At 32.8% G+C, this 21,714-nt stretch overlaps 1 protein-coding gene across 2 annotated transcripts in view; it reads left to right on the top strand.

The window, feature by feature from the left end:
• PLCB1 (phospholipase C beta 1) overlaps positions 1-21,714 on the top strand; it is an 814,021-nt gene that overhangs the window by 545,021 nt on the left and 247,286 nt on the right. For both annotated transcript variants that reach the window (XM_074287888.1, XM_074287889.1), the window contains exons 8-9: positions 2,236-2,336; positions 3,956-4,122. In XM_074287888.1, coding sequence (XP_074143989.1) covers positions 2,236-2,336; positions 3,956-4,122 — 268 coding nt within the window. The remainder of the gene's footprint in view (positions 1-2,235; positions 2,337-3,955; positions 4,123-21,714) is intronic.

Genomic DNA, 21,714 nt, shown 5'->3' with positions numbered 1-21,714 from the left:
GAGCTGGAGAAGGAAATGGCAAACCACTCCAGTATCTTTGCCAAGAATACCCTAAGTGGGATCACAAGTAGTTGAATACAATTGAAACTACTGAATTAATTACAACAGTCTTGATTGAGCCCCGTTTACTCCTTCTATATCACACTTCCCTCAGAGGCTATCCCAACTTGCTTTTTTCTCCTCAAGTTTATTTGTTGTTGTTCAGTCATTTCATTCATTCCCAGTTCTCCATGACTCCATTTGGCATTTCCCTGTCAAACATGTTTGAGTGGCTTGCCATTTCCTTCTAGCTCATTTTATAGTAGAAGAAAATTAAGCAAACAAGTTTAAGTGACTTGTCCAGGGTCACAAAGCTAGTATATAATCTTCCTAACTCCATATCTGGCTCTCTATAAGATGTACTACTTAGTTGCCCTTGATACATCATCCCTTATATCTTTTTTTTTTTTTTTTTTTTTTTTTTGCTTTGTTTGCTGAGGCAATGGAGTTAAGTGATTTACCCAGAATCACACAGCTAGAAAGTGTTAAGTGTCTTGGACCAGATTTGAACTCAGGTCCTCCTGACTTCAGGGCTGGTGCTCTATCCACTGTACCAACTAGCTGCTCCCATCCCTTATATCTTAATGAGAAAATATAGCTAAATAGTCAAGATCTATCTTCTCTGTTATAGTTTACACATAAAAGCTCCCTCATATCATTCCTCTTTTTCTCTCTTTCTCCTAGTCTATGATAACAAGATAATATTGTACCAGGTCTTCTATGTGTACCCTCAATCTCATGCTTTCTTACTCCTGTCAGATTATTGCTCCCCCACCATCAAATTCATTGTCATCTTCACCATCACCATCATCAATTTCTTGGCTTTGTTGCCTCTTCTACCTCTGTCTTTGTATCTATACGACTTTTTCTATATGTCTCTTTAGTCTCTTCCAATATTAGTTTAATCTACAAACATTCTAAATTTTCTTCTATCTTTTAAAAACTCTCACTTGAGTGACAAAATGGTAAACAAAGAAGAAGAAAGCCTTGCTAGATATACAATCTCTTGTGCAAGATTGCTCTAGACAAATTATTGAATAAACTGCGCACTTCATTTAGCAGTGCCCAGAGAAGAAGAAAGGTGTGAAATTATATCATCTATCTGTAAGTCAATTTCTACACCAATTAACTAAATGATTGAGAGGTCAACAATGACAAATGAAGATTTTATAAACCAATTGCATGGAAAATTTTAATAATTATAAAGAATAAAAGGTTTTAATTATCTTTGTCATTTTATGTGTAATGAAATAGGCCAGAAAGGTGATTTGATGGTCTCAAGTGTATCTTCCATATATCTTTGGTTTAAATTTCTAATTTCATGATTTCAAAATTGGTCTTCAATTATCTAAGATATAATAGTCCTTGACATGTCTTCTCTTTATGGCTTCTTATGTGATTGAATACAATTCTTCAGACTTTTCTATAGCAAAAAAATAAAATGTTCATTTATTTCCTATGCTACCATCTGGATAAAAAGGTGGTTTCTAAGTACTTCATTTATTCAATGGATACCTATTGAGCTTCTGCATTGGATTAGACTTTCTGTTATCACTTTCAGGCAATGCATTAAGAACAATTTTATGATACCTGTTTAGCTATTCTAAATTAATGCATATTTCAAAACTGATATGAATATAAGGGGAAGGAATTCTGTCTTCCCAATTAGACTGACTTGAAAATGAAAACAAACATAACACATGTACCTGAAACAGGAAAGGTTATGAAAAAATGCCCTTCCTATTAACAAAAGCTTGAATGCCTGCTTCCGGTTTGCATGGCAACAGAGAAAAACAATGAAATAAATTATGAAAACTGTTTCCTACATTAACTACTTATTTTCTAAACAATCAAGGTTAAAAGTATTCAGTGGTAAAGTATTTTATTATTTATAAAACTTAATTGATAGTTAATCAAACAATACCTGTAATATGTTTGCCAAACTTTATGTACAATTAGATTTTAGTATATATTTTTATATTGCTATTGATGTGTCTGCTATACCTTTCAATTCTTTGGTGAACATATCTTATTCTGGTAGTAGCTACATTTATCCAGTGGCTAATGAGGGAGCGCTTTACTCTCAGTAATGCACAGTATAAAATGAATGATTTGTTCCAGAGACATATTCATTATGTTAATGCTGGCTTTAAAAAGAATTTTCATTTTGATTTGTTTCTTTTTTTTTTTTCTCAGAATGATTCAATACCTCAAGAAGACTTTACTCCAGAAGTATATAGAGTTTTCTTAAACAACCTTTGCCCTCGACCTGAAATTGATAACATCTTTTCTGAATTGTAAGGGATTCTTTTAAATTTGCTTTTTTTCTCATTTAATAATGTTAGGTTGGGTATCTGAGTTTAGAAAAATCACCCAGCTATTCACTAATTGATCATATACTATTTTCCCATAGAAATATCCATTAGTTTAAGTGGACAGAGGTTTGCTATCTGACATAAATTAGTAGTTATAAGTATTGCATTTTTCTCATTTAACCATATTTGGTTTTAACAATATAGAGAGAAAGGAGAAGTAATGCAAGAAAAAGAATGGTGGATTGGAAATACTCTTAAGTGGCTACAGGTCTCATCTGAGTCACTAAGCATCTATGTTACTTAGTTGCAACATTAATTCCCTCATTTTTAAACCAAGAAGAGTGAATTACATAATTTAAGATTAGTTGTAGCTATTAAGTTTCATGTTTCTATTAATAGTAGGAGGTGATTGCCTCTTTTTTAGTAGATACTTTCCTCTAAACTAGGCTTTCCCTGTACCTCTGATAAAGGAGCAATTAAAGCTCATTGGAGAATGTTCCAGGACTCAAAGTTCCCAATTTCCAGGAATCTTACATCTGATTGGGTGTTCCACAAAGATATTACCTCCTTCTTCCTAGATCTTGATACCTGCCTTTTTAAAAAGTACCATATGAAATCATCAGATTATCCCATCCCACTCCTCCCTTAAATTTTAGATCATTTTTCAAAGAATAGCAACTTTATCTTGAACAAGTAAAAATTGGGTTATATAGGATCTATTAATATCATAGAAATTCTTCATCCTTTATTACATCAGTAATAAACTCACATATTCATTTTAAAGAGAAAATATATAAGAAAAGCAACCTATTTAAAAGTAAGAAAACAGCACTTTTACATTTTATCTGATATTAAGGTCAACAAAATGAATTAATTGAAAAAGATGGAAAGTATAACTGTGAACTCACAAAGGGAATATATTTGATACTTATGATTGTGATTGACATTATTACATTCTTGGTGCACCTGATTACTTTTATTTTTGTAATTTCTTACTATCAAACAATTTCAGGAGTGCCCATAGGGTACATGTTGTAGAATTAGTTCCTGTAGTATTGAGATTATTTATATCAAATACAACTGCTGTCCTAAAGGAGATGATGTTTATAATTCCCCTTGTGAGAAGAGGAAAAATATGACAGAATTTGCTCACTTTTTCAGTTACCATAAATAGATATATCCTTACGGAAATAAGCTGGATATGAGAAGCTGGTGATTCAGCTAGAACTTTAACTGTATTGTGTAAACCATACCCATCCTTTTTTTTTTTTCCTCCTTGAAGTTTTCCCTTTTGGATTTATGGGATCATGAACTCCTAGGTATTTTTTTGCCCTTGCCAATGGTTGGTATTTTCCTTAGGCATGCCAAATCAGTTCAAATTACATTAAACAATGTGTATAATGCATAATTATAATTTGAAACATAAACAAAAATTGGTTGGGGCAATGTGACCATTTTTCTTTTACAAAAGCACTTTTCTCTGTAATACTATTTAAGCAGTGACTTGCATTTATGAGTATTTAATAAATTCTTTCTGGCTGATTAAATATGTTACCAAAAAACAATGTAATTTCTTTTTTTTTTCTTTTACTTATTTTTAGTGGTGCCAAGAGTAGACCATATCTTACTGTTGATCAAATGATGGAGTTTATCAATTTAAAGCAACGAGATCCCCGACTGAATGAAATCCTTTATCCACCATTAAAACAGGAACAAGTCCAAGTGCTGATTGAGAAATATGAACCAAACAATTCCTTAGCAAAAAAAGGTCAGTATGATTTGCTTCACACATTTTCCAGCCCCTTATTTGAAAGTGTGGATAAATTATTTTGCAATAATTTCAAATACTATGTGAGATTGTGAAGGCAGACCAGTGAACTGCCTTCAGATTTCTCAAATATTAGGTATGAGATATTTATTTCTATGTTTTCCTTCTGATCTTTGTCATTAGGAATTGCTCATAGTAATTCTACTGTAAAAAATTTGCATTGTTTACATGTATTTAGTAACAATTTAGGAATAATCTTTGCATTTAGTTAAGGAACTTATGAAATGCCAAATCATCAAAAATGAATAGTAGATAATGAAATGTAGTGAGGGGCAGAAACATAATTTTTTTACTCTTAGCATTAACTCATCACAGGGTGTTTGTTTTTACTATGAGAAAATCTACTTTTGAACATCTTAAAAATTTTTTTTCCTCTGATTTTTCTCTCATATGCTCTAATTTTTTTTTGTTAAGCTTTGATTTCAAGCAGCAGAATGAAGCTTTAATATAACAACTCAAAGACATATTAAAGCACTGAATCTACAAATAGCAATTTAATTCAATACTCTTTTTTCCTACTTTTACATCCCCTACTGGATTTGTTTTCATATGGCTTTAACTTCCCATTCCTAAACTATTTAGAATTTCCTAAAACACTATAATTGTAATAAAGTTCATTTTGATTCCAGACAAGGAATTTTGACAACTATCACAAGGATTGATATCAGAGAAGTGATTCTTTGCTGCCTGGAAATGACTCTGATGCAAGAATTTTTGTTTCCTTTAAAAGTATTGCTATAATAAGATTATGAAAATATAATTGCAGGAAATAATCACTTACATGTTATAGTACACTGATTGTACAAAATCTCAAAACACTCTACACCTTGAAGTTTTATTTAGTTGGATGAGGAGTAGGATCAGTTAAAAACTGAGGATATTATTACAAAATAAACATTCTTCAATGAATTTTTATTTTTTTAATTGTGATAATACTGTAAATTTTAAATAATTCAGAATGGTTTCATTGTCAAAACCATGAAGCCTCCTAAGTAGCTTGGCTGAACTTCAAAATCTCATAATCCTGTGATTTTTATTGGTATAGGTAATCATTCACCGATATCTCTTACAATCTCTCAACCTCTCACATTATAGTACTTGTAAGTTTTCTATGATCAAAATTTAACTATGATGGTCAGCCAGTGAATTTCAAAGGATAAGTTTTTTCTGAAGTTGCTAAGCTGAAAAATCCATCGCTTGAGTCACCATCATTTTTTTTTTGAGATACCCAAAATATTTATTTTAAATTTTTTGTTTGGTGGAGAAGACAAATGTCATGTTGTTTTTCAGTCATTTTATCTGTGTCCAATTCTTTCTGACTTTAAGAAAAATACTTGGCAAAAATACTGGAGTAATTTACTATTTCCTTTTTCAGTTCATTTGTCAAAGGTGTCTTGAGGCCAAATTTAAACTCAGGAAGAGAAGTCTTCCTCATGTCAGTCCCAGTACTGTATCTGCTGTGTCATCTAGCTGTCCAGTTGCCCTGTTAAAGTGAGGTTATATGAATTATGAAAATTAAAAAGCAAAATAATCAAAGAGAAATTATTTTTTACTTGGCCTTTGCTCACTGTTTTTTATTCTATAGTTGTCTAATACAAATAATTATTGGGTTTGTTTTGACCTTCATAATCAAGATTGGGTTATGAAATATGTCTGTGTTTTGATCTTTTTGTACTTTTCTACTTTTTAAATTAAAACCATAATGTAGTGAAAAGTCTTAGAATTATATAATAATGGTTTCAGTTATTGTTTGTGACTTACTAACTGAGAGACCATGGATAAGTCATTTTCTCTTTATAACCCATTTTCCTGATCCATAAAATGAGAATAATGCTACTTGCCTCTCAGATGTCCTTGTAAGGAACAAATTGCAATATATGTAAATTTCTTTGCAACTATAAGACAACATAAAAGTAAGTTAATGTCACAATTATGATTATCATTATTATTGTTGTTTTTATCTGACATTCTGTTCAAGAATTCAACTCAGAATAGAATATAAAATTCCCTAAACTTCTCCAGAGAGAGGAAAATTTCTCAGTCAGATATCTTTACACAAAAATCCTCCTCTGATTCCCCCTTGTGAATTGGAGGATATTCCAGATTATTGAAACTAATACCAACATAGTGCAATATGCATTAAGTCTGAATATGATGCAAAGGTGCATAGTATGAATCTGGCAGTTAATTGAGTGTTGGTTTAACTTCAATAAATAGCCTAGTTAAATTCAGAGAGAATAATCATAAGAATGTATGCACTCAGGTGGAGAATTTTTTTTAGCTTCTACAATTCAAGAATTGGATGTATAGGTTCTCATTTGTTTCAGGAGAAGAGACACCAAATCTATGAAATCATAAGTTTGTATGATTAAGAAATGAAGGGAACATTAAAGATCATCCAATCCAATCCAGTTATTTTGCAGATGAAAAACACAAACGCAGAGAACTGATTTATCTGCCAAAGGTCACTAAGCTAACTAGCAGAAATGAGTTTTGAGACCATGTCTTCAGTTTACAAATCAAAAATCTTTCAAACTTAAATTATGATAATTATTTCCTTCAAATATTGGTAATTTTCCAAGTTTTAAAAAGTTCACCTTTCTGAGCAACCAAATATGTTATGTTCATTGTAAAAAGGTAGTTGCATGCTTAATATTAGAAAGTTATACAAAGAATTATAATTTTACCTCATTTACATAAAATCTTTAGAAAATACTTCACATATCTTGCTTCATAAGAGCCTCACAAAAATAGCATGAGGGAAGAAAAGAAGTTATTATCCCTATTTCTCAAATAATAATAATTTTAATGCTAATGATGAGGAAGAATGGCATATTCTCAGAGCACATAATGAAAAGAATAAAAGTTTATAGAAGTTTGTTTTGAAAGAAACAAAAATATCTTAATTTAAATTCAAAACACAATAGTAAAGGATGACAGCAGGTATATGCTACTGAATGTGTTGACTATAACTGAAAGTGGTTCATGTCTAAAGAGAATTTATAAAAGAGTTAAGATTCAAGAGTAGAACTAAAAGGCACACAGAAATATCTACATGAACTCAGCTAACAAAAATCTTGACAAATAAAGCATCAAACAAATCATTGAGATTAGTGGATTTATTTACAAGAACTGAAGAGATTAAGATATCTATTCAGGATCAGGGTCATTGTCACTAGAAGTTACAGAATAATTATTCACAAAAGCTTAAATTATATTGATTGGTAAAGACTATGTAATAAGATAGTGGAAACTATAACACTTCATTGCAGGATAGTGAATCTATTTGAAGGTGGTTTTTGGCAAAGAAACTGGAGTGATTTGCCATTTCCTACTACATTTTATAGATAAGGAAACTGAGGCAAACAGATTTAAGCAATTTATCTAGTCACACATCTAGTAAGAGTCTGAGGCTAGATTTGAACTCAGAAAGATTCATCTTGACTTCAGGCCCAAGGCTGTCTACTGTTTCTCTTAGCTGTCCCAATATAGCATTTCTTAGATACCCAGAATGATATGATTATATTATAGAATTAAAGGAGGAAGAGTAGGAAATAAGTATTTATTAAAAACCTCTATGCAAAGTGCCTTAAAATATTATTTTATTTGAGCCTCATAACAACCTTGTGAGATAAAGAATATTACTGTACCTATTTTACAGATAAGGAATCAGGCAGCCATAGTTTTGAGTGATTTGTCCAGAGTCACACAGACATAAATAGCTGAGGCTGGATTTGAATTCAGGTATTCTTATTAGATACCCACCTTCCTTATAAATTGGCAAGTCCATAACAAAATCAAACTTCAAAATATTCTTGTTATTTCAACAAATTAACTATGCTGTAACTGAAGAATCATTAAAAGAGAACCTTAAAAAAACTTTTTTAGATGTACCATTGATTCATAAAATTTAGAAACAATGTGTTCAACTAATCTGACTTTATGAAATACTTTCAGTCTTCAAATGCATAGAATGAAAAACTTTCAAAATGTAAACAAACAAACAAAAAAAAAACTTTAACAAGAGATGAAATACTAATCACTTGGAAATAGGATGAAGTATCTGTCAAATTATGGTAGTATGAAGTAATTGCTACTTGCAATCAGAAAAACCTAGGTTCAAATCTTAGGGTCAAATAGTTATTAGCTATATGATCATGGACAAGTATTTAAACTATTTTATGACAAGTTTGCTCATGCACAAATTTTTTCATGATTTAATTATGCATTACTTGGGGCAAGTACTTATTTTAATATTATTTCATTTTTTTATGGCAGTAGGCTTAAATGTTTGCTTATACTAACACTAGACTGATCAGTATTTATGATGATGAGATGAAACCAAATTGATCAGTTTTCTCTTCCATCTTTTTTGTTAGTTCTTTGTTAGTTGAGTTTCATACACGTTTTTCATTAAATCTCTATTGGGATTTTAATTCTAAAGTTTTTAAGAATAGATATTTCACCAAAGAAACAAACAAAAGTTATAGCTTTGACAGAGCACTTATTATTGAGCATTAAAGATATTGTAGTGCCTATTGATATAAGGAAGTTAATTGCTTCAAGAACCCTTCAAGTGCGCACTGAAACAGAATCATTCACACTAAAATATGAAAAAAAAATGGTGAATACAATAAAATAGTCTAAAATGAAAAACACCAATAACTGAAAAACTACTGATGCATAACAATGAATCTACAGAAAATAAGAAATGACCTTCAAAGGAACCTAGCAGCTGAAAGGTTTGTTATTGATTCCTCTATATAATGGTACTGGCTTCTATAAGTCAAAAGAATAGTAAAATAACTGCCCAAAAGGAGCTAACTGTTATTACGAAAAAAAAAAAAAAATTTACTACAGACAAGAAGGATGAAATACCAAGGAGTTAAGTATGGTAATTTATATTGATGATATTCACTTTTTATTTTTCAAAGTTAAAAATCATTGGAATATTCTAGATGGACCAATATGACTTGGGCATCTTCGTTATATTATAAAATGTACACACACACACACACACACACACACACACACGTACACACACACACACACAATTTTGTTGTTCTTGTCCCTGTTGAAGAACAGATTAACTCTTATAAATAGATTGATATATTGAGTAGAAAAATTGTTCCTTGGTTAGAGAAATTTCTAAATGAAATGTGAATAGACTATGATACAAGTTATGAAAAATTGATGAATTTAATCAAAAGAAGGAAACAAACGTGCTTCAATGGCCTGGAAAATATCTTAATTTAAACTTCATTTAAAACTGATCCATTATAATTAAAGCCAGAATTATAAAAAAAATGGATTGTTGATCAAAGAAATGCTTAATAGGCAAGCATTGTGGTTTTATAATGAGAAATTAAGGAATATCTATCAAATTATTGTAAACTCATTGCTGAATTACTTAAAATGAGATTTCAGCAGAAAGATGACATTCAATATGAAAATTTTCTAAAGTTGTAAGATTGTGGGTTTTTTGTTTTTTTGTTAAATCAAGTGTCTCTGACAAAGGCCTCATTTTTCAAATATAAAGAACAGAGTCAAAATTATAAGAATACAAGTTATTTCCCAATAGATAAATGGTCAAAGGATATGAACAGGCATATTTCAGATAAATCAAAGCTATCTATAGTTACTTAGAATGCTCTAAATCAAATTGATTAGAGTAATATAATTTAAAATACCTTTGAGGTGCTACCCTGCACCTATCATATTGGCTAATATGACAAAAAAGGAAAATGACAAATATTGGAAGGGATATAGGAGGAAAAAACAAAAAACAAACAAAACAAACAAAAAAAACCAAGCAAACCACTAATGCACTGTTGGTAGAGTTGTAAACTGATCCAATTCTGGAGAGCATTTTGAAACCATGCCCAAAGGACAATCCAACTGCTCATACATTTTGATCCAGCAATACCACTAGTAAGTCTATATCCCAAAAAGATAAAAAAAGGAAGGGGGGAACACATATGTATGAAAAAAAATAGTAGCTCTTCCTGTGGGATCAAAAAATTGGAAGTTGAGAGGATATGGAGCAATTAGAAATGGCTGAACAAGTTGTGGTACATAAATGCAATGAGATATTATTATTCTATAAGAAGTGATAAACTGGATGATTTCACAAAAAATATAGACTTACGTGAATTGATACAGAATGAAATGAACAGCACCAGGGGAACACTGTACATGAGAGCAGCAATATTATCCAACAAACAACTATGAATGACTCAGCTGTTCTTAGCAATACAATGTTCCGAGACAAATCTAAAGAATTCATGATGAAAAATGCTATCTGACTCCAGAGAAGTAACTGATGATATTGAATGCAAATTAAAGCATACTATTTTTCACTTTCTTTCATTTTGTCCAAGTTTTTTCTACAAAATAACTAATATAGAAAATTGCACATGTATAAAGGTATAGCAGGTTGCTTACTATCTCAGGGAGGAGGAAGAGAAGGGGAAAAAAGAAGCATATAATTTGGAACTCAAATTAATTTGCAACATTGTATCTTGCAAAAATGAGATCAAATTAGATAATACATGTAAATATATATGTGTGTGTATATATATATACATATATATATATATATATATATATATGAATGACTTTGTACATTTTAAAGAGGTATATAAATGAGTTGTTATTATCACTAGTAGTAGCATTTATCATCCTCATAAGTCCTGTCTACTATGGAGTTATTCCAAAAGTGGTTTCAGTGAATTTATATCACAAGTCTCTTATTTAATTATATAAAAACAGTCCTTTTCTTTTCTTTGTGACATAGTTCTCAGAATGCTAAATGTTAAAGAATAATAGTCAGATAATATAGAAATATGTTTTGCATGACTTCAATGTATAATGGGTACTTTCCCACTTTCCCTACTGGGTAGTGCCTAGAGGGAGAAAGAGAGTTTGGAACTGAAAAAATATATCTTAAGTGAATGTTAAAATTTTTAAAAAAGAATAATAACAAAATAGCAGCTTATTGTTCTAATGAGTACATTTGTTTTCCTTCAAGTAAATCATGTTTTTCCAGAAACTTATACATTTTCCAGAAATGTGTCAGTTGACCACAGACACTTCAGTTGTTTTGTGTCTGTGAGATTTGACATGAAATCATTGTCTTAGTGTCACAGAAACAATTTAAAGGTTGCCACATAGAATATTTTCCAAATTTAAAAAGCACATTTGGTAAATGTCAGTGATACAGCTAAAAGCCATTTTTCGTTTTTTTTTTTTTTTGGCACATTTGCATTTTATATGTGTGTGTATGCATATATATATATAATATACATATTTAAAGCTAAGGCAGCATTAATTTCTGTTTCTTTTTAAAAAATCACACAACACAAATTTCATAGCTTTAAGATTGAAATCTCTGGAACAGAAGCGATTTTATCTTTTGAACTCTCCAGAAGAAAGGTACTGAGTAATTCTAACATAATAAATTCAATTGGTATATTGTGGTAGCAGCACTAGCTCCTTCCAGCTCTTGAAGATTTAATCAATAACATAGTATCTGAGGGCAAAATTTATCTTGTCAATGGCTAAATTAAAGAAAACTTTATTATACCTTACTCATTGATGGGAAGCCTGAGGGATGTTGATAAAGTTCTGGACTTGTCAGGAAGACTTGTGTTCAGATCTTCCCTCTGACAGTTGCTACGTGACTGAGGATTAATTACTCATCTCTGAGGCACAATTTCTTATCTATAAAATAGGAAAAAGAATAGTACCTTTTCTATGGAGTAATTTTGAGGCATTCAAATTAATTGCCTTTCAATATGTGAACTATCTTTTAATACTTTTGGAATATGATTTGAGGATTTTATGGCATTGCGGATTCCAAGAATTAACATCCTATTTAATTTCATTATTTTAATGAAAGACATTTCCTGTTATCCTATCATTACTTTATAGAGAATGTCATACCATGTTAAAATTCTGTAATAAATCATGAAAGCTGAATTAGTAAATCTTGTTCATTTACTCAGTAACCACTATTTAAAATTTTGAAGCTAAAGAATAATAAAATAAATCTTCAAGTTGAATATAACTTATTTTTAGAATTTTTAAATGAATAGGATTGTGTCCAGGCATAAGCAAATCTTTTGGTTAGCAAGAATCCTTAGCTAATTAGCATTAAATAAATGGAAATATGTAAATAGACCATGTGTTCATGGTTTTTCACTGTTATTTCTTTTTTAAAAAATTATATACTTACCATTAAAATTACCATTAATTACAGTTGAATTCTTGAACTGAGAAAATATGAAGTAAAAAAAAGAAAAAAGTTGTCATATCACAAAATGATAAGATTAGAATGAACTCAAACCCTTCCTTGTACACAGACTAGTTCTTTGACCCTGGGCAAGTCTCTTAATTGCAGCCTGCCTCAGTTTCTTCTTATATAAATTTAACATAATAATAGCACCTATTTCAAGAGTTCTTGTGATAATAAATTAAGACATCACTCAACAGTACTGTTTAATTTTTCTGTTTTCTCTTCAGTGTCCCTAAGGCTTTTTTCTGGTACCTTCTAATTTTCATTTTTCCAAATTTTCAAATTTCAAATTCCTTGAGGGCAGAGAATCTTTCTTTATTTCTTTCTTTCCTTCTTTCTTACTTTCTTTCTTTTTCCTTCCTTCCTTCCTTTCTCCTCCTCCTCCTCCTCTTCCTTCTCCACCTTTTCTTCTTCCTCCTCCTCCTTCTTCTTCTTACTTAATAAATCTTTATTGAGTATTGACTTTTCTGTTAAGTGCTTTTCAAATCTTAAAGTACAGTATAAATGGTAGTTTAAGGAATCCAAGTCAGAATGGAACAATAACCTCCCGTGCAATCAATCAACAAACATTTATTAAACAATTATTATGTGTGAGGCATTATGCTCAATACAGAGGATATAGAAAAAGGTAAATCCGTGTATTTGATGAGTAGTTTGCTTGAAGACCTTCAATAAAGAGAGGCACACTACCTCTCCTCTAAGCCATTTCACTTTGGATACCTTTCAATTGCTACTTTTTCATTACTCAAATTTGTTTTTGTGACTTCCAGATCAAGGGTCCAACATAAATGATCTAAAATATACAGTTTGTGCTTTTCTATGCCTTTCACAAAGTTGTTGCTTGAATCAGTGTTGAAATAGATATATGTTATAGTGATTCAAAATGAATTTGGCAGTTTGACAGTGATTATGTTAGTAAGAAGTCAAACAGTCTGGATTGTTTTGTAGGAAAACTGCAAAGTTCCTTTGATGATCAAGGAAACAAAAGCCCATCTTTTTTCAATAAAGATATTATTCTGGAGGTATTATGTAACTGAAAGTCACATAGGGTATCTGAAAAAAATTTAAATAAGCATTACCCAGGGGGCAATGGGCAGGTGCATAATTACTATGAGAAAGCTGCCCCAAGTAGAACAAGGACTTCTGAGAGCAAGTAATGCTGTCAGGGAAATGTATAATAAAATAAAAAGATGGCATAATTCTATAGTAAGGATTTTAAGACAAAGAGAGGAAAGCCCGTAACTTGGTGGGCTGATCTCTGTGGTGAACTCATGAAACACAAACATTGATGAGAGTTAGGGAAGGGGGAACCCCTTTTGGATCAGTGCAAGGATAGTCCCGTGACTGTGCAGAGTCCTCTGTAAAGAAATTTACAGGCCCGAAAACCTAGATTGATAAAAAGTTTAATGTAGGGATTTGGAAGTAAAGTTTAGTTAGTAAAGTTGATGGTAGAAATAAAAGGGCACCGGAATAGGTCCGGTGGGCAGAAACCCTTGACATGACGGACATAAGGATGCCATGCTTAGGACTTCTGCAAAATGTGGACTCCAAAGTAGCCCCTTTTATAATGGGAGCTCTTGGTGATCCTGAAGGTGGGTGGAGTCCCAGGCTCCGGGTGGGTTTTCAGCCAGGGTCAGCATTGAATAGAATTCAATGGGTTTAAACTGGGGGGGTTGGGAAAACCCAAGTCAGCTCAGATCCGGTGGGAGTTGGGGACAGCCTGAATATCACTGGAATTCAAAAGGGTGCTTTTTGACCAGGATTTATGAATCAAAAGATCCTAGCTTCTTCAGCCATGGTGGGGGGAGTAGTTCTTAAAGGGACCTCAACCCCCATCAACATGAATCACTCTGAATGGACAGGCATAATGGAAGTGTATAGGATTAGATTTGCTACTTCATTGGAGGGACCATTCATCACAGAAATGATGGATTCATTTGAGCATTTAAGCTTATCCTTAAGAATCATCCATGTAGACTCATGATTTGATGGTAAAGACTTAAAGACCAGTGTTCATAGTAATCCTATCCTTAGAAGCATAGTTAAGGAACATATGAATGGGTTCTAGTCTTGGTTTCCCCAAACCAGGGAAATAAATTTTTTTACAAAGGGGTAGGGAGTTGGGATTTGTTCTAGCAATCACTTATGTGTGCCTGTCCACTTATGTGAGCTGTCCACTGTATTCACAATGTGAACAAAGAGACTTTAAAATATATATATATATAGGATTTAACCATAAGTGTTTAAGAAAAATAAGATAAGATAGTCTTTAACAAAAATAAAAAACACTCTGAAATAGATGACAATCTCATCCATATGATAGAAGATAGAGATTAGGAATACAGTTTCCTCAAAGTTTACTTTTTTTTTTTTTTCCCCCCTGAGGCGGAGGTTAAGTAACTTGCCCAGGGTCACACAGCTAGGAAGTGGTAAGTGTCTGAGGCCAAATTTGAACTCAGATCTTCCTGAATTCAGGGCTGGTGCTCTATCCACTGTACCTCCCAGCTACCCTTCTCTAAGTGCTCTTAACTAAAGCCCTTAAACTTGTTATGATCTTTCTAATCTTCTTGGTTAGTGTGGTAAGAACAATCAGGTTCCTTTAAAGTCATAAAATATACTATTATATACTTCCTCCCCATCTCTTGAATTAACCAACTCCTTTATTGGTTTTACCAGCTAACCTCACCAATCAATCTATTCTGTCAACTTGCTTTACTCACCAATTTGTTCTACTTCCCTTTAAAACAAAACAAAACAAAACAAAAAAACCTTCCCTCACCTTGCTGATTACCTTCTCCTTTTCCTTAAATATTTCCTGAAATTTTCTGTTCAGTTACTTAAGTCTTAATTTCATTAATTCTCCTGAATGCTACTCATATTTTTTTAGCCATCTTAAGTGAAACATTTTTTCATCAATTAATAATCAATAAGGCTTGGCCAGGTGCTTAGAATTAAAGCAGTTTTAAGATCTGGAATGAGCTCTAAATGACATAAAATTTGTAAAGCACTTAGCATAGTGCCTAATGTACAGTAGATGCTAAATAAGTGTTTCAGGGTATATAGCCATTAATTATCTCAGGCAAGATTAGTATTCAGATCTTCTTGAAACAGTGTTGTATCTACTACTGCATCAAGCTATCATCTAGCTGCAGAGATAAAGGAACAATAAAACAGTTAAAAAACATTTTTTAGGTCTTCATAACAGAATTAACCTATTTAGTTATTTTTGTATAAATGATTAGAAAAAAGATGATAGTTTTCAGAACAATAGACCATAAGAAAGAATAAAGCAAATTCATAAAAAATGAATTTGCTTCCAAAAGTTAAATGGAAACCATATGATGATAATTACTTCCTTTCACTCCATAATTAAGTTACTCACATTTCTAGTATTTTATTGATTAAGATGCCATTTAAATTCCTCCTATTGACATATTAGTCTATAGAGAAGGTCATGAAAGTACATGATTTGGAATTTATCTCTCCACTTCAAGCTTGCATAAAGTTCTTTTTCTTTTTTCCCATTTCCCACAGTATTTGAGGATGACTAGGAAAAGATAAAAAAATATTCTGGTTTTGAAGTTATGGAGTCATCCAGATTTTCTGAATTGTGCCTATCAGTTTGTAGATTTGCTTGGCAAGTCCCCATTGTCCCTGTTTTCCTTTCTTTCTTTGCCTCATCCATAGACAAAGCAGTCAGTGTTTGAGCAGAAGAAAAGGACTGAGTCCTAAATGGACAGGCAAGCTGTCTGTGGAAGGGTCCTATTCCTGCCATATAGAGACCTTTCAGTGAACCCAAGGACTGTCTTACATTGGTTTTCCAGCCCTGATCTCAAAAATTACTATCACCATTCAGAGATGAAGCTTCTTTTGTTTAGGAAACATCCAGCAAAAGGAAAAAATGTCATGTGTTTTATAATTGAGAGAAAGTCATAATGTGGAAAACTGGGAGCAAAAGTTGAAATCAAAGGTCAATTAGGAGAATGGACTAATGGGTAGGAAAAGGCAATGGTAATCTAGGCCATTTTTTTTCAGGTATGACCATTGCTGCCTTACTGATTGAATTTCACAAACTGGAGCTACCTTCTGATGATTGACTCTCTAAGACAAATAGAACCTATCTTATTTGCCTCTGGTAATGAGATTTTTTTTTAGTGACAGCTAATAGTTTTATTGATACTAAAAGCATTATAGAATGAATGATTGAATTTCGTTGGGGAGGGAGAAGGGCAGGATAGGAGACTTGTTTTCAGAATCAGGTCCACTCTGAGTGCCAAATTACATTGTTCATAGTTCTTCTGCCAGCTTCCCTTTTAAAAAAAAAATCTAGATTCTTTACTCTTCCTTGGGCTACTATAAGAGAGTAGAGCAAGGTATGGAACTAAATGAGAAATCATGGATTTGTTCCCCCACATATCCTGAAGCAGAAAACAGTGACTTATAGGAGAATATTCATGTACAAGTGATCATGATCCAGTTGTAACACCTACCTGGACCTTAGGCTTTTGATCATCTTCTGCCTTTCTGTTTTTATTCTGAGCCAAATTAAAAGATTCAAGTTGCAAATGGTCTTTCTTCACCTAAAATTCAGCCATGGCCAGGCCATTCATGAAATTCCTATAGAAGCCCAAGAAAATGGTAGGCATTGGATTGCATATAGAGAAGAAATCCTGAAAGCAGCCTTTGCTAGACTTTATGCTTAAATGTTATTCATAATAATAAAATGGAGAATTTTCAAATTTGAGTGTTTCAGTGATAGCTTCCTAAAGGAATTCTCTTTTGTCAATAGCATGTTTTGTGAAGGAGGGGGTAAGATTACCATGGCCTCTGTAGCCAGATGACTTAAGTCAAGTCATGGGGTAGAGGAGAGGAGAAAGAAGGGGACTGAGCAAGAAATCTGGGCCTTGCATACCTTTCTGTACTGTGACTATGAGTTTTTGAACAAAAGAGATCTGTGGTAAATGAGGAGTGTACATTAGGCAATCCCCAAGGTGTTTTTATTATCCTCAATAAAACTGATAGCCTCTCTCATTGCTTTCTATTTTTGTTTTTATATTTGTTCAAGGTCTCACAAGTCCTTTGCATCTAAACATTTTCCATGGTAGATGAAATAAAAGATATTTTCTCCCTTATATTTATATATTGAATATTTGCTGAGGAGTTGGGTACCCTTTCACCCATATTTGAGGAAAGACAAACATGGATTGTAGAGAAGCATTATTTTAGATATTTCCCTAATGTAAATATCTGGAATATGGGGAAAGGGGCCAAATAAAGAAACTGTTTCTCTTTCTTTGAATCTACCATCCCCTCTACCCACATTAGAACTCATTTGTTCGAACTTAGAATCTGAGGAGGTTCTGAGCCCAGAGATATATTATTTACTTATTTAGGTTGGGAATTTATTTCCTTGCTATGCTTTTTAATTGTATATAAGAGAAACCAAGCAAAGGTGGAGGTGAGGAGAGATAATGATTTTTGCTAAAAGCAACATATCAGCAAAACCTAACATTTATCAATTGCATTTTTTAAACATTTTGCTCTCCATAGCATATATGATGTTAGACCACATAAGACTCTTTAACAAGTATCATAAAATTTTAATGTAGCAGAAAGATGCAGTTCTACAGGCATAGTGCACCTGGGGTTTTTAGAAGAAAGAAAGACCCCAGAGCAGCAGGGATTACATAAAGGTTGCTTCATGACATAGTCCAGTTTTAGCTACAAATTGATCATTTACCAGACTCAGAAGGGGTGAAAAGGATCCTAGTTTTTTTCTCTGGAGAGGAAAATGAATGCTGTAGAATACAGACTATGCCCAAAGATGTGTGTAGCCACATGTAATAAGGACAGACAATCCATCCAGCTCTCAACTTAAAGGGCAAAAGCCTCAATTGTTCAATCTCTATACCAGAGTTCCATAGCAAAATAAAAGAGAAACAAATTCTTCCACTGTTATTGAAGTAAAGATAGCTCTACTTTGGCTATCCATCATTCAAGCAACAATCACAATTTATTTATTTAGATTTTTTTGTTTGGGTGTGTTTTTTTTTGTTTGTTTTTTGTTTTTGTTTTTGTTTTGTTTTGTTTTTTAAGGGGGGGGGGACTAGGTGAAAGAGGAAATTCTTTACCTCAGTCCCTACCTACCCTTAATTATTGAAAGGGTGCAGCCTGAGTTAGACTAGACCTGTTGAAAGCATAAGCTTAAAAAGGTCAAGATCTCCCACTTCATCCAGGGCAACCTCCAGTCATCTCAGATGGCTTTGGAGGGAAAAGTGAGGCATGTGACCTTGCCCAGCCCTCCCACACTTAAATCCAATTCACTTGTCTATCATGGTGTCACCTCCCTGATGGTTCTTTTAGAAAAGTAAATTTTAGGAATTACATACCTGCATCAGTAACAGCTATGATATTAGGCATTAGAGTTAGAAATACAAAGACAAAACAATTCCTGGCCTTGAAGAGTTTATATTATATCAGGGGAAATGATACATACCAAATAAATACAAATTAATTCCAGAGGGACCTAAAGTGTTCAGAGTCAAGGAGATCAGGAAAGGCTTCATATGTCATCTAAGCTGAGTTTTGAAGGAAACCAAGGAATCTAAGAAAGCATGCCATATATGGAGTAATGTCAGTCAAAACATGTGAAGATGGGAGATGAACTGTCATATATGAATAAGGTATTGAATGAAATAACTGAATGACAAAATAACTTCATTTTGAAGTTTTTGCTTTGCCAATCTCTTTCATTCTCCCAGCTTTGCTTATCAGTACTTTCCAGATGCCTTTCAAATCTATTTTTTTAACCTAAAATTCTATCCCTGACTAGTTCTCTGTTTATAACTACTGCTTGAATATTCCACTGAAGTCACAAACTCTATATGCCCAATCCCAAATTCATCATTTTCCTATTCAATTTGGCTCCTGTATTCAAATTTTCTATATCCATCAGTTGTACTACTATTCTCCCCAAGAATCCCCCTGGAAAATTTCATTATATAGATATAGATTTCTTTTTCCACTTATATCCACATTTGCTATAATACCATAGCTTCTCTCTCTGTTTCCATCTCTCACATTATCTACTTCCTCTTTGTATTCATGACATGAAGTGGAGAACTAAGCCTAGAAAGGTAAGTTGGGACCAAGATATAATGAACTTTATGTGCCAAACAGAAAGAGTTTATACTTGGGTACAGAGGTGATAGGGTCACTAATTAATTGAGTAGGGAAATGACATGATCAGACCTCCAGCAAAATCTGTCTTGCAACTATATGAAACATGGTTGGAAAGGGAGAAGTTTGAGGGAGGAAGATGAATTAAGAAACTATTGGAATAGTCACAGAGGAAGGTGATTAAGATGCAAAAATGGCATTCAGAGTTCAAGGAGAGGTGTGAAAATGAAATAAATAAGAAAATATCTCTGTACAACCAAGATAGAGAGGTCAATTAAGTAAGGTATTGAAATAATCTGAGCTACCAAATTCTGAAGTCTATAAACCTTCAGATATGAAATGGGAAACATATATTTGCAATCAGAAGGCCAAAATTCGATACCCGAAGTCTTCTACTTAATAGCTATAAATGTCTTGGTTTACTCATCTATTAATACAGAGGTTTTACAAGAGCCTTTTATGGGAATAGCTCTAACTCTATTTAGCACCACAAGGTAGGGGTAGACAATGTAATTTAACATCATTTTGATAACAGACCTTACTTAGAGGATGATACCCCTGATAGATCTCACAGCCTACCTAGAGCCTTGAATGTGGTAGGTATTCAACAGATATATAGATAGATAGGTGTGTAGATAGTAAGATAGATAGATATAGAAAAAAAGGTCAATAGAGATAGAGAATACTTTTGCCTATCCCAGTCAATACAGCATGGCATGATGATATGAACCTATTATTTTTAGTCTGATTTACACACACATAATTCTCTCTCTATCTTTCTCTTTCTCTCTCTTTCTCTGTCTCCCTTTCTCTCTCTTTCTTCCTTTTCTCCTCTCCCTCCCTCTCTACTTCCTTCCCTTTTTTTCTCCCTTTTCCTGCCTCCTCTTCCTCTTTTTTCTTTCTTTTTCTCTCTATCCTCCCTTTCCCCTTTGTCTCTCTTGCTTTCTTCCTCTCTCTCTCCTCTCCTTTTCTTTTTGTGTCTCTCTTTCTCATATGCACAGACACAGGTATGCATAGCATATATATCTTTCCCCTAGGATATAGTAAAACAGCTTCCAAAGTCCAGGGATAAAAAAGAATTAAAAAAAAAACCTTCTTTTACTCTTCCTGCATGATGGAGAGGCCAGCTAAGGAAGCTATCAATGTTGTAGACCAGATATACTGAAATTCTCAATTAAAAAAGAGATAATAGGTCATATTTATGTAGCACTATATATATTGAATCTGGACATAGGCTGATGAATAAAAAGAGGAAGTAGAGAAGGTGATAATAGATGGTACAGAGATAGAAGCTATGGTATTATAGCAAATCTGGTTGTAGGTAGAAAGAGAAAAGAAGATGTCTATATAATGAGATTTTTTCAGGGGGATACCTGGGGAGAATGGTAGTACAATTGATGGACACAGAAAATTTGAATAGAAGAGCTAAATTGAATAGGAAAATGAAGAATTAGGGATTGGACATATTGAGTTTGTGATTTCAGTGGGATATTCAGGTAGTAGTTCAAAATAGAGAACTAGTCAGGAATAGAATTTTAGGCTAGAAATAAATTTGAAAGACATCTGGGAAACAGCGATAAGCAAAGCCCAGGAAATGAAATAGATTAGCAAAGCAAAAACTTTATAATGAGGTTGTTTTTATTGTTCATTCATTTCATTCAAGCCTGATTCTTCATAAACCCATCTGTGGTTTTCTTAGCAAAAATACTGGAGTATTTTGCTATTTCCTTCTCTGCCAATTTTACAGTTGAAGAAATTGAGGTAAACAGGGTAAAGTGATTTGCCCCAGATCACACAATTTGTGTCTGAGAATGGATTTGAACTCTGTAAGATGAGTCTTCCTAACTCTTTGCCTTCCATCTACTGTGTCATCTACCCACCATCTCAGAATGAAAAACTCCCAGCATAAAAAATCATTATGTCTTCAAAGCCTAGCACAGTGCTTGCTACATAGCTGGTGTTTAATAAATGTCTGTTAAGTGACTGACAAGACTGACAGTTCTGAAGCAAAATAGAAGAGATTACAGAAGTCAGAGAATGCAGTATATTGCAACAAA

This window comes from Sminthopsis crassicaudata, chromosome 2 (assembly GCF_048593235.1).
Source record: "Sminthopsis crassicaudata isolate SCR6 chromosome 2, ASM4859323v1, whole genome shotgun sequence".
Lineage (NCBI taxonomy): Eukaryota > Metazoa > Chordata > Mammalia > Dasyuromorphia > Dasyuridae > Sminthopsis > Sminthopsis crassicaudata.
This window is presented reverse-complemented; position numbering and strand designations above follow the sequence as displayed.